At 37.7% G+C, this 13265-nt stretch overlaps 1 protein-coding gene across 4 annotated transcripts; it reads right to left on the bottom strand.

The window, feature by feature from the left end:
- Positions 1-8768: 8768 nt before the first annotated feature.
- Positions 8769-12110, bottom strand: LOC121981455 (phosphatidylinositol-glycan biosynthesis class F protein-like). Of its 4 annotated transcripts, none has more exons than XM_042533980.1 (8): positions 11764-12110; positions 11614-11676; positions 11469-11511; positions 10195-10249; positions 9970-10018; positions 9369-9436; positions 9146-9254; positions 8769-9061 (listed from the first exon to the last, which is right to left on the bottom strand). In XM_042533980.1, the coding sequence occupies exons 1-8, from the start codon at positions 11908-11910 to the stop codon at positions 8885-8887; spliced, it is 711 nt and encodes a 236-aa protein (XP_042389914.1). In that variant the 5' UTR covers positions 11911-12110; the 3' UTR covers positions 8769-8884. The 4 variants fall into 4 exon arrangements, with proteins under 4 accessions (XP_042389914.1, XP_042389915.1, XP_042389918.1 ...); XM_042533981.1 differs by having other exon boundaries at positions 8769-8994; XM_042533984.1 differs by having other exon boundaries at positions 8931-9061; positions 9150-9254.
- Between the last annotated feature and the right edge of the window lie 1155 nt (positions 12111-13265).

Genomic DNA, 13265 nt, shown 5'->3' with positions numbered 1-13265 from the left:
ATAGTATTTTCCAAATATCTCAAATATCACAGCAAAGGCAAACATATAAAAACTAAATATAATTTTGTAAGGGATATTATTGACAAGAAATAAATAGTTCTTGAGTACATCCCTACACATAATATGCCTGTAGATCATTTTACTAAGTCATTGACTAAATAGTTATTTTAAGGAAATGGGAAGTCTTTGTAACTTCGTAAAATGTAACACTTATAAAATGACATGATCTATTCAGTGTATATATTGTTACATTTTGGATTAAAGTCTCGATGAACATGTTGGCATGTTGAGATTGGTTGGAACAATCATTTCTATTTGTTAAGTATAAGTAGAGGTAAGACCATTACTTATGTGACAGCTTATGTAGCTGTGAATAGAGACATACCCATGAGTAAATGTCATCTTGATAATTGTGTCAAGATGAGATCATTTATATAATGATCAGAGTAAATAAACTCATCATTTACTAAATCTGCTTAAGGTCAAATTGGAATTCATATGTTGAATTCAGAATTAGACATTAGGTATGTCTAGATCGAAATCTATACGATGTTAAATTTTGAGAAAAACATGTGCTCTTTTTAGTAAATAGAAAAATATTGTAGCATGTAATTCATACCACGTGTGTTATGGTGACAATAAGAGTAGTAGGAGAATGGATCTCTGCTTCTCTACTATATGAGACTCTTGAGATTATAAGTTAATCTCAATCTTACCCTACCCTAAGTGACTATTTAGCTATCTACTTAAAATTTTTATCAGTGCTTGCTACTTTAGCATTTTTTTCTATTGTCTATCGGTGATTCGATTTATGGAGTATAACTAGGAAAGCAACTAATTAGAATGAATAGATTCGAGCTAAGAAGGAAGATTAAGATAGATTTATATCTTTGATATTATTTGTTGGTCGACCTATTTTTGTTATATATAAAAATGATTGTGAATATTGAATATGGAACATGCTCTCGACACAATTATCATTATGAGAGATTAGATATGTTCATAATGATGTAAATGATTACTTTGGGGTAAAGGCAAGTTATTGATGTCTCTAATTCATTCTATAGAGTAGCTATATAAGGTCTAACAATCTTCTTAGCAATATTTGCTTAGTATACTTGCTGTCGCACAAATCATTTTCCCTAAAGTATAGATTGAATGTTCTGATTGGTCTTTATGACTAATTAGTGTTTTTCTCTAGCCTTTGTGACTTAATTATAATATAGTCTATGTGACTTACATGGTCTTTGTGACTAGTTAACCTTTATGCATTAACTTAGATGTGTAGGAGATGTAGGAGTTACGAAGATGAAAAGGTGCCTCTTCCCCTTCATCTTCCAACCGTTTCACCTTCCTCCATTAATGGAGGTAGAGGAAGAGCTATCTTCCTCTATAAAAGAGCATCCAAGACAATTGGTGCATGAGGAGGGATGCAAGCATTAGGAAAAGGTTGCTGTGTTGTATATGTGGAGGAGATCAAAGCACAACGGAAGTGCTGTCAGAATTCTGTTGAAACTGTGTCTTACGGAGAAGAAGAACATCCAAGATGTAAGAAGGATTTGGTTCGCGGAACCTTAAGAGCTTTTGATTTGATCGTGATTGTTCTTCCAACGAAAAGTGAAGATCAAGATCTACGTTGGAAGATCACTGTGAGTTTTACAGATTTCATACTTTTATATTTCATGCATTTAGATCAACAAGAAGAACAATAATGACTTCGCTGCATGAGATGGCCTTGGTTGTCTGACTACATTACCCAAGGCACTGCTTAGGTAACTTCCTCTTTTCCCTTGGTTCTAAAACTAATCCAACTACTCTTAGAGCTTGGTCGACCTGCGGGAGCAATTGGAGAGAATGCAAGAGGGCTATAATATCCAAACAGCCAACCATTCAAAGGTCATGCAACTGGAGTCACAAGTGTCAATTGATTAAGTCCATGACCTAATCAGGAAGGTGGCTGTCCAGCAGGAACAGTTGGACTTGGCCATGCGAGAGCTAGAGGCCACTTGAGTCAGAGAAAGGGCCGCCCTCAGAGAGGTTGAGGCAATGTTAACACCTGCCAAACTAGTAGAGACCAAGGCGGCAAAGGCAACAGTAGTGAAGGCCACCATTCAGCAAGTGCTACAGGCTTGCGAGTTTAAAGATTCACGGTGTCATTCGGGCAAGTTGGAGCAAACCGTAGCTGAGCTCCAGGGTGAAGTGGCTAGGCGTGTCATGGTAGAAGAGCAATGAAGGAAGGCAACGAAAAAGTCGAGGCCCATATGTACCGTTTCTTTAAGTTGGGCTTCGACACTTGCACCTCCCAATTCAAGTCTGTTGGGTGTTCGTTGGCTGGGGAGGATGCCTCCTCCCTTGGCATAGAAAATGTATGTCTTAGTTGAAGTGCTGAAAGAGTTCCATGTTTCGAAGCCCTAACCTATGTAGCACTGACACTCCAATTTTTTTTTTAAAAGTGTCGGACACATACTCGACACGGATATGGACATGACACACAAATACGTATGTCAGATATGGAAAAAACCATGTCATTCCTTTTAAAAGATTGAACAATCGGATACGGCAAGGATACAACTAGGACACGGATGAAATACGTTTTCAGATACTTTTGGGCTCAATTGCAAAAAATTGAAAAATTTAAGCGTTAAATTGAAAAATAATAAATTTTTGAGAACTAATTAATAAATAAAAACAAATTTGGTTTTAAAACCCAAAATCCTTTCTTTCTTCTCCCGATTCTTTCCCCTTCTCCTTCTTCTGCCGAACAAACATAAGGGCATCCCTCAAGTAATAAGCGCTTGTGCTAAGTCTCCTAATCACATGAATGGTTCTTCCCAATTAGGACCTAGTTTGCCCATGCTACCTTCAAGCTGAACTTTCTTCAAGATCAAGTCCCCTACTTGGAATGGTTAGGGGACTACCTTTCGATTGTACACTTGATAAATTTGACTTTGATACTTATCCATCTAGTTGAAGGTTGTCGCTCATTTTTCTTCCACCAATTCCAGCTCCTTGGCTTTAAGGGTTTCATTAAACGTCAAGATGTAAGCCAACACCCGGGTTGTCTTAATTCCTATCTCTACAGGTAGGACTGCTTTGGATCCATAGAACATGCTAAATGATATTTCTCCTATAGTTGTTGTAAGTTCCTGGTGCAATTGGCAAGAGAGGGTGAATTATCTGAAATTATATACACTTTCTCGATTTTTGGAGTTAAGTTAGATAAACACTTAATAAATGAAAGCTGAAATGCATAAAAAAGAAATACGAGACAATCAAATTTACTTCGTTAGCAATCAGAAGATAGTTAGTCTAAGACAATGTCAGCTCACTAAGATCTGTTTCTACGCGTGAACCCTCGGAGGTGAAGATGCCTCGTACAAGCGTTAAAAGCACAACTACGAAAAGTAGAATAATAGATTTGAAGTATAGAAGGTGTTGTTCTAAATGAAGAAGACCAGAGCTCTATTTATAGTCTACTAGTCGAATTAGCTGTTTTGCTGACGTGACATCTCCGAACATTCGAACTCGGTTCGAGCGCCCCCAACTATGCGCCTTATCTGCTTGCAACATTTACTCAACGATACGATACGATGATAAATATTCATCCGTCTCTGGATGACTGGACTGTTAGGATGTATACTAAAAGCCTAGCTTTTGGTATAAATATTTATCTAGAAATAAGAATCACATTGGTCAAATGTCTACATTTATGATAAATATAGTTGTTCAATTAATTTATATTGTAGATAACATGGTGTGTGGTGTCACACATAGAAGATCATGTTATCAGTTCTTTATAAATTATAAACAGTTGCTCACGACTAAAATGGAAAGGAACAAACCATTAGAATAGTCGTAGTGTAATTAGGTATTAGTTTATCTTGACTAATAAATTACACTAGTACACTCTAAGTGTATTGAGTAGGACCATTTTAGGTAAGTTTTTTTTATACTGACTTGATAAAAGAACTAGACCTCAGTTATTATGGAAGTGTGTGCTCTTAATCCTAATATAATAACAAGCACATATATTTGATATTTATTTCTTTAATTTATCAATGAGTGAGATTTAGTTCGATAAATCAATAAGCTCGATAAGTTGGGAAATGATATCACTTATAGTGTGTGTTGTTCATTATAGATAGAAACTGTGTCCTAGTGATCTAGGTTGATAATGTCCCCAAAAGGAGCTCATAAGGATTGTCATGTTAAACCCTGCAGGTGGACTTAGTCCGACATGACGATAAGGTTGAGTGGTACTACTCTTGAACTAAGATATTAATTAAGTGAGTTGTCAGTAACTCATTTAATTAGTGGACATTCGACATCTTAAACACAGGGAGACTAACACACTCATAATAAGAAGGAGCCCAAAATGTAATTTGGGATTGATGCGGTAGTTCAATAATAATTCTTTAGTGGTATGAATTATTATTGATGAAGTTAAGTTGTATGTTCGGGGCGAACACAGGAAACTTAATTTCATCGGGAGACTAAAACCAATTCCTCCTCTCGGTCCCTATCGTAGCCTCTTGTATACAGAGATTTATACCCACCACATACCCACCTTCTTACCCACTCTTTGGTAGTCGGCCAAGCTAGCTTGGAACCTAAGCTAAGGCCGGCCAAGACCCAAAGGTTGAGCCAAGTTGGTGGTCGGCCAATGCTTGGAGTCCAAGCATGATGTGGCCAGCCACATCATATTAAAAAGGATTTTATTTATAAAATTTTTTTCTTATGTGGATTCCATGGTTTTAAAAGAGAGTTTAAAATTTAAATCTTTCCTTTTATAGCTTTCTACAAAGGATTAAGAAAAGATTTGAAATCTTTCCTTATTTGTAGATTAAAAGGTGGATTTTAATTTTAAGAAAACTTTTCTTTTTTAACCATGATCATGATTTAAAAGAGAGTTTAAAAATTAAATATTTCTTTTATAAGTTTCTACAAAAAATTAAGAAAAGATTTGATATCTTTCCTTATTTGTAGATTGAAAGAGATTTTAATTTTTAGAGATAACTTTTCTTTTTGGAAATCATCCACATGTTTAAAAGAAATATTTTAATTTATAAAATTTCCTTTTTACAAATCACCATGAAGGGAAAAATTATTGGAGAAATTTTTTATAAATTTTCGGAGACAAATTAGGAAGTTTTAATTAATTAAAACTCTCCTTGTTTATAGCTTTAATGTGGTCGGCCATGTAATGTGAGAAGATAAAATTATTTTTAATTAAATAAATTTTCCTTTTCATGGCAAAAGAATTAAGGAAGTTTTTTATTTAAATTTCCTTATTTGCCAAGACCAATGATTATAAAAGAGGGGGTAGAGGTGCCTTCATGACGAACAACTCTATTCTTTTTCTTCCTCTCTTTTTCTCCTTGGTGGTCGGCCCTAGCTTCTCCCTTTTCTCTTCTTCTTATGGCCGACGACAACCTCTCTAGGAGCTTGGTTGGTGGCCGGATTTTACTTGAGGAAGAAGAAGAAGAAGAAGAAGAAGAAGAAGAAGAAGAAGAAGAAGAAAGAGGCTTTATTTTCTAGCATCCCTTGGAGCTTGGTGGTGGCCTAACCTCATCCTTTCATGGAGTCTTTGTGGTGGCCGAATCTTACTTGGAGAAGAAGGTAGCTTAGGTGGATTCTCATATCGGTAAATCATTGTCCACACAACGTCCGGGATAAGAAGAGGAATACGGTAGAAGATCAAGAGGTTATTTGCTTACAAAGAAAGGTATAACTAGTAATTGTTTTCCGCATCATACTAGTTTTCTTTGTATAGTTATTTTTGGAAATACCAAACACAAGAGGCATGTGATTCTAGAGTTTTCGGATTTGTTTCGAATTTGTGTTTTTTTTGTTTTCGAATTTGTTATTCGATTGTTCTTTTTGGTTAACCTAGAGTTATTTAAGGAAATTAAATATTAGCTTTTCTTAAAAAGCTTTGTCTAGGCGGTGGTGGTTGCTCCTATATCCAAGAAGGCCATGTGCCTCGCCATGCAGTCCTGGAAGCCAATTTTGGAAATTAATATTTAATGGAATTAATAACATAGGTGGATTTGAATCAATAGTGGTAAGTTCCGCTTGCGATTCAAATCTAAACCATTAAGAACAGATAAGTTAAATTTGGAATCAATGATGTTAAGTTCCGTCTGCGATTTCTAATTTAACTTCTAAAGAACACAATATGTTATTTAAGGAAAGGTTCGACACTTGTACAAAATTTTTTGTACAGTGGAGCCGGTACGGTTTTCCTAGGACTAACCAACATGGACCAGTCCGAGTGCCCGAAGTGCTACTGACGTGGAACTGAAAGTGATATGTAGCAACGACGCTGCGACAAGGCGCTTGTTCGACACCAGGTGGTCCGAGCACCCGGACCCTCTCTCCGTGGACTTGGTTTAGGCACTTGGACAAGGTCAACTCGGAGTTGACTTTGTTCGGCTTCGATTCTGATCAGTTGGGTAATTCTGTGGCCATTTAAAGTTGAGCTCACCTAAATCCAACTTCGGCCTTGTCTCCTCGAGCAGTCTTCTACTCCGGTTGCTCGTACCTTAAAAGTGTCGCACGCGTCCTTCTCGTCCGCCGATGTACTCTTCTGCAACACCTTGTCCTTCGAATGCACCAAGCACGTTGGCTCGCTTCTCATGTCATCCTTCTCGCTAGCTGCGTCTTCCACTCGACTTCTTGTGTTCCTAAGTTTCTGCATATTTAGACATAAGGATCTAATACAACAGGATCTAACTTAACCTAGTTGTTCATATCAAAACTTATCCGGGTACTTATAATTATATGATGCGTTGTTCAGAAGGACCAGAGCACACTAGGCAACTTGTCTATCTAAGTCCCTCCAATGTGTTCAGCTTTGTCTTCAATCTATGTCTATTAGTAACTTCATCTTGCTAATTTTTTTGTGAGTAGGCTACAGTGGTGAAGATCTATTGGATCTTTAACTCTTGACATCAAACTTTTATCTTCCGGCCCTAGAATTGTATCAATGGTCAGTTGCGCCATAGGATCCTCAATCTACAAATAATGTTCTGCTATAGAAATTTCATGACCACTTCCTTCATTATCCGCACGAGCAGCTCAGCTTTTATCTATTTAGAAAAATAATCAATAGAAACCATCCAGAACTTTTAAGTTAGGATAGTCAACCATCACCTTCATGGACTTTGTTGGTCTATTCTTCCGAGGATGATGTCGCTGGCAACTCTACACTTTCACCATCTATCGTGCGGCTTACTCCATGATCAGTAAAAAAAATACCCAGATAGGAGAGCCTTCTGAGTCTCCTTTCCACTAAGATGACTACTACAAGACCCTTCATGTATCTCCTTCAGTACGCAGTCAACTTCTCTTGGCCCTAAGCATTGTAGTAGCAGTTCGGCAAAGGAACGCTTGATCCTTTATGTTAATAGAAAATGAGCGGCTCTATGACACAACTTCCTAAATGTGGGTGTCGGTCCTTTTGGAAATATGTCAAGATTTTCGTCCTTCAATCAACTTTCTCTATATCCTGAGTTATCTTAATCAAATCATTTTGGACATGAGGTATTGAGATCGAAACTTATATTTAAGTAAGTTTTTCCTCATGCATTGATCACTTGTACTGATGGCTAATAATTATCCGTGATTTACCTTTTCCGTGTTGGCCCAAAGACGAATTGGCAAGAGCGCTAGGGAGCAAAGTATCTTTTACCACACGAATCATCTCAATTTGTGTAACTCAACTTGGGACGGACCTCTCGTGTCGTCTAGTCTCCTAGAGAGCTAGCTAATCGAGCCAGTTAGTCAGCAAGCCTATTCTCCTCCCTTGACTTGAATTTGTTCATGTTTGACATAGCCATAGGATGCAAGAGCGTCGCACAGCTCATACTCATATATAGTTTAGAATAGACTTTGTGCCAAACATTACCAAGTCATGTTGGACCAAGTTAGGCTGGGGGCAATACCTTGCTGCTCAAATGAAGTTCGAGTAGACAGTGATATATACATGCCTCATGACTCCATGCAACACTTCAAGATTATGAGTCTATGAATTTCCAGTGAATTTTGAGTATAGCAGCCAAATCAGCGTATTATTATTCCATGTGAAAAAAAAAGTTTTAATTTATACCAGCCAAGCACATCAACCGAAATGTGAGCTAACAATATGACAGTAGCAGTGCGTGTTTCACAGATAAATCAAGGCATAGTTTCAGAAAATCACAGCCGATCAAACAATATACCAATCACTTGAACTGACTCAAACATCAATTGGGAAAGTCGAGTAGAATAGATCGTCGTGAAAGGAATTTCATTGGCTGGAAGTTGAATGGAATTGTCTTCTTAATAGGCTTAGAGGGGATGAGCATGCTGGATGACGAGCGGGCGACTAGAGAGACGTAAAGATTATTAGGAATGAGTCAAAGTTAAGAACGATCAACAAATTATAGCCTAGAATACAATGTTGGCAACAGTGTAGCATGCTGGTTATGAATCCACGACCTTCGTTGTTGCCACTGCCTCTCTTTTTTTTTCATATGTATCAAGTTGCCTCTGCTAAGGATAGAGTTCCATGTGACCAGGTCATCATTGTACATCCAACATGCTTAGTGAATTATTAAAGCTAGCTAAATTTAGATTTATTTCCAAAGTACAACTTATTCAGCATAGTATAATACTTCACCTATCCCTGAACTAACTACCCTTCGAGTAAGACTTAAATCTGACCCATAACAACGGAGAGAGGCAAACAAAACAACTACTCATCTACATTAGAAGACTTGACAAAATAAAAACTGGAATGATTTGTGTAGAATATTAATGATGCTGAAGTTGCATAGTCCAGATCCGAGAACTGGGAAACTAACACCAACTCCCAACAAAATTTACATATGATCATCATTAGTCATCCTTGACATGTGGATGATTTTTCATTACATGGACAAACACTGTGGACAGTATCATACCAACTATGTAGCCAGCAATTGCTCCATATGTAACGCAGATTGGCCATTCCTACATACATAAAACTTAAAATTACATCCTCTGAGAGTAGGTTCAGGAGGTTGCACATTGTTGCTTCCTGAGTAGTTGGACAAACTAGAAGATTTGAATAATAAGTTTGTTTATCACTTAAAGAAGTAAAAGAGTGTCAAGGAGCAATAACCTGCCATGGCATTTCCCAGTCAAGTGGCATAGGCCAAGCTCCAAGCCATGCACCAACAATAGCTCCTTGAGCTGGTAAAGAAACCAGGCAATCAGTTGCTTGCTTTGGTCTGTAAGAAAGAAATTACATTCAAGTGTTGAAACCATCGAGTACTTCAGAGCAAATCAATGACAACAATGGAGAAATAATTGTGAATAAAATTGAAGCAAAACAGACAACCTACTTGGAATTAGCTATAATGCGCTGCCAGTCCATCCTTGACCATCCAAAAACACAGACTGCAGGTACAAACTGATAAGAGTGATGGTAAGTACACAACAGCTAGGCACATTGTTATGCTCTCGTTTTATAGACTAATTTGGTACTAATCTTTGGTCAAAGAATTTCCATAATTTCTCAACCAGATGAGTAGTAGATGTGCACAAATTCTAAAGCAATCCTTTTTCAAGCTTCTCCTGGTTTATTCTTTTTCAAGCTTAGTTAGCAATCATTGGAACCAACTAAGAAAATTCTAGCAGATTAAGCAGAATTGAGCTACAAACAGTAATTAAATTTGACCTGAACTAAGACACTTAACAACAAAGAGGAATGACAAGAGGATCATGAAAACATTGTAAAATCATCATGAGGCATATTTTGAATAGAATTCAAGTAAAAATAAAACAGGAAAAAGGAAATACATAAATCAATCTATCTATTACAATGAATCAAAACAAGCTTACATATAAAATTCAGGCAAGAAGAATGGGAATGCAAATTTCTTCAGGCCATTTGGTCTTCCAACTTTGACAAGAAAATGAGAAATATTACTCATTATTACTTACAGTAAACAATGACATGAGACATGACCAGTAGATGGTGCTTATCCAATACCTGTATAAGATACAAATTGTTCACTGTTTAAACAATCAAATTGTCTTGCCTCGTATCAGAAAGGTAGAAGCTAAAGAAAGTTGAACTTTTTTTATTGTCTGTTTCCGACCTTCTACAATTGCTTGTACTGAAAAGAGCATTTTCTCATTGCAAGTAAAGTACAATGATAGACATACTTAGGGCCAACAGGTGCGCCGAGAACAATTGCTCCAAGTGCATTTAATAAAGCTCCTGACAAGTATAAGCCAAATGGCATGTAAAAGGTGAAAGAGACTACAATCTTTAAAGAAATAAAATGGGAAAGAAAAGATCACTAAATTATTTGTAAGATGTTATCAATAAGTTATAATCCAATTTATAAGCCAAATCCCTAGGATATGAACCAAATCAAATGCACTGTTTTGCCCATAACAATGGAAAGTTACAAATGAACGAATATTAGGAATGTTTTAGCTACTAAACCCAACACACTCAGGAGGGATTTCAACAAAATCAAAATGAGGTAGAGCAAGACTCGTACTATGAGAGAAAATGATAACTGCTAGATCACTCTATTGTCATGACATCATTATTGTGGCAAAAGGCGAATACGCTCGCCTCCAACGCCCCTGCCAACCCGTCCCAAAGCCAACACGGAGGAGGTAAATCATGAGCGGCTACTAGCCTTTGGAATAGTGACTAGCACATAAGGGAGGTATTTACCTTGGCTTTGCCGAGATTCGAACCCTAGACCTCATTGTGGCAACACCTCATGTGCTAGCCACTAGACCCATCCGAGAGGACTGTCATGGCATCATTATTGGAGCTTGAAACAAAGCAATCGGAAACAGTGATGAAAGTTTATTTCTGAGGCAACATTCTACTAATTAAGTGTTCTCTTGTATAGCTTCAAGAAAATAACTCAGAGTCTGTTGAAATGCTAATTCTACTAATTACATGAAGCCAAATCTACAGTTTAACTTCTAGCTGAACTGCAATGTCATCTTTGCAAAATATAAATGTCTGTGGTAGCTTTACTGATAGTTATTTATATTTACTTAAAAGGTTTCCAACTAAGATAGTGAATTAATGGATTAGTGTTTATAGCAGTCAACCTTATGTAGTCAAATCATACCAAGGAAATCAAACAAGAGGATGAAAAGATGCAAATTTATGTAAACAGTAATGGCACCCTGCATCACATACACCTTCCAAATTGATCGACTCATGGAGTTATAGAGGACCAATGAGGTAGTATGCATTATTTCTACAAACTATTAGAGCAACGACAAATATGAAACCGAACAAGAAGACACAAAAAAATATTGAATACACAGAGCTACAAAATTAAAACACCAGAAGTGCTTAAGCAGGTGTGACCAGAACTAGGGAAGAACTAATGAACAACATTCACAACCATGAAAAGTAATATTCCTTTGGAAGTATAGAAATGCTAAAGTGCTTAGCTTACCAACAGGTAGTCCAAACAATGCCATCGAAACAGCCTCCCAATACTGTTACTCCTCAACGAAAAAAAAAGAGAGAGAGAGAATACAGCCTTGAGGTGAATTCAAGAAAAAAAATGAGTAGTGAATATCAGAAGGGAACTAGATTACCGGGCGGTCGTGATCTCGTCGAACAAAACTATAACTTGCTACTACAATAGGGGTTTCAAACACCTGCTAAACAAAGAAAAACAATCATAAATCTGGATAGAATAGCCGAGCAGAAGCAGAGTAGAAGTAGAGAAGGAATCTGAGACGAACGAGAAGAAAACTTAGGGTTTGGGCCGGATCGGTGACAAGGCTGAGATTGTAGGCGATTCCAGCGGCGAAAAAGCCAGCGGCCAACCCGAGGGTGCAGAGAAGATGCAGGGCCAAGGCCTTCGAGACCGCGATCTCGCCATTGTCCATTCCGAATCTCCTTTGTCAAGATCTCTCTCTCCTTCTCCTTGTCAATTCCACGGATCTTCAAGCAACCACGTTTGGCGGCGGCCCTCCGTTGCGAACGGTGAGGAGGGGTTTCGTCAATTGACAGGCGAACGAAGAGCAGTCGGCGAACTCTTCTTGAATTATTAAAATTTATTTATTAAAAATTTCGCCGAACTCTGATCCTCATAATTTTATAGATTTATATTTATTTTTTGCAGACCATAAAAACTTAAAACTAAAATCAGAATTAAAATTTAGAAACTATAACAAATAACTTTATATTTATTATTTAACAGTATCCATGTTTAAATTTGATCATCTATTTATATTTTATATTATAGAACGAATATAATCAAGTTTTTTTTTATCATAGAGCTTATTCACAAACATTATATTTGTTAATAACTTTAACATCAAAATTTGCAATATCAAGTTGCCTGTAACTTACCTTCAATCCAAAACAGGTAATCGCGCAGTCACGCACTAACCTCTAGAATATTCATTTGTATTGAAATTTGATTCTGTTAGTTGTTCTCTTAAGTGCTATCATAATAGGTTTGAATGCGCAAGGGCAATCTAATATGATCAAGCATAATCTCACATGTTCAATTTAAATAAGAATATTAATTATAATCTTAATAGATTACATCCTAAATTCTGTAATTTATAAGTATACATCCCAATATTAGTTTAACATGTCGACATTCCATCAAAAGTTATTAAAACGAGGAGCAATCAACCTTGATCATGTCCGAGTGCTGAGTCAATGGTCGCTAGGGATATGACGCTCTCGTTGACTCCGTGTGGCCCTCTGAGTGACGTAGACCTTCGGCGAGGACCTGCAAGTACAAAACTAAGTCGGGAAGAGGTTCCCGGCGGCGGCCCTCTGACACTCAAGTCAGCTCCCGGCGGCAAGAAATCGAAAGAGAGTGACAAGAATTGTAGCCACAGTGATGAATCGTGCATACCTCCGTTAGAGTCTGAGAGTCCTTATATAGGGCTCCCTAAAGGCGCATGCACGCTTATCGAGACGTGCACGCTTCTCAAAGCATACCTGTAATGAGTGTGTCAGAAAAGCGCGTCTGACGTCATACCTTAATAGTACGAGCATATCCCTGACGTGACAGTGGAAACTTCCGTCGTACGATTCTCTGTCTGATCCAGCCGCCGACCATGCTGCCTGTCAGCGACGCTTGTCTCGAGGAAGAGAGTTACCTGCCCCTTTTGTCTTGTCCCAAGCCGGATGGAAGAACCGTTCGGCTAACGTCGCAGTCGGTCGAGCGGGACATCTACTCAGCTAATCATACAGCAGCCCCGGCGCTGCCCAGGCGAACGGG

This window comes from Zingiber officinale, chromosome 5A, assembly GCF_018446385.1.
Source record: "Zingiber officinale cultivar Zhangliang chromosome 5A, Zo_v1.1, whole genome shotgun sequence".
NCBI classification, from domain to species: domain Eukaryota; kingdom Viridiplantae; phylum Streptophyta; class Magnoliopsida; order Zingiberales; family Zingiberaceae; genus Zingiber; species Zingiber officinale.
This window is presented reverse-complemented; position numbering and strand designations above follow the sequence as displayed.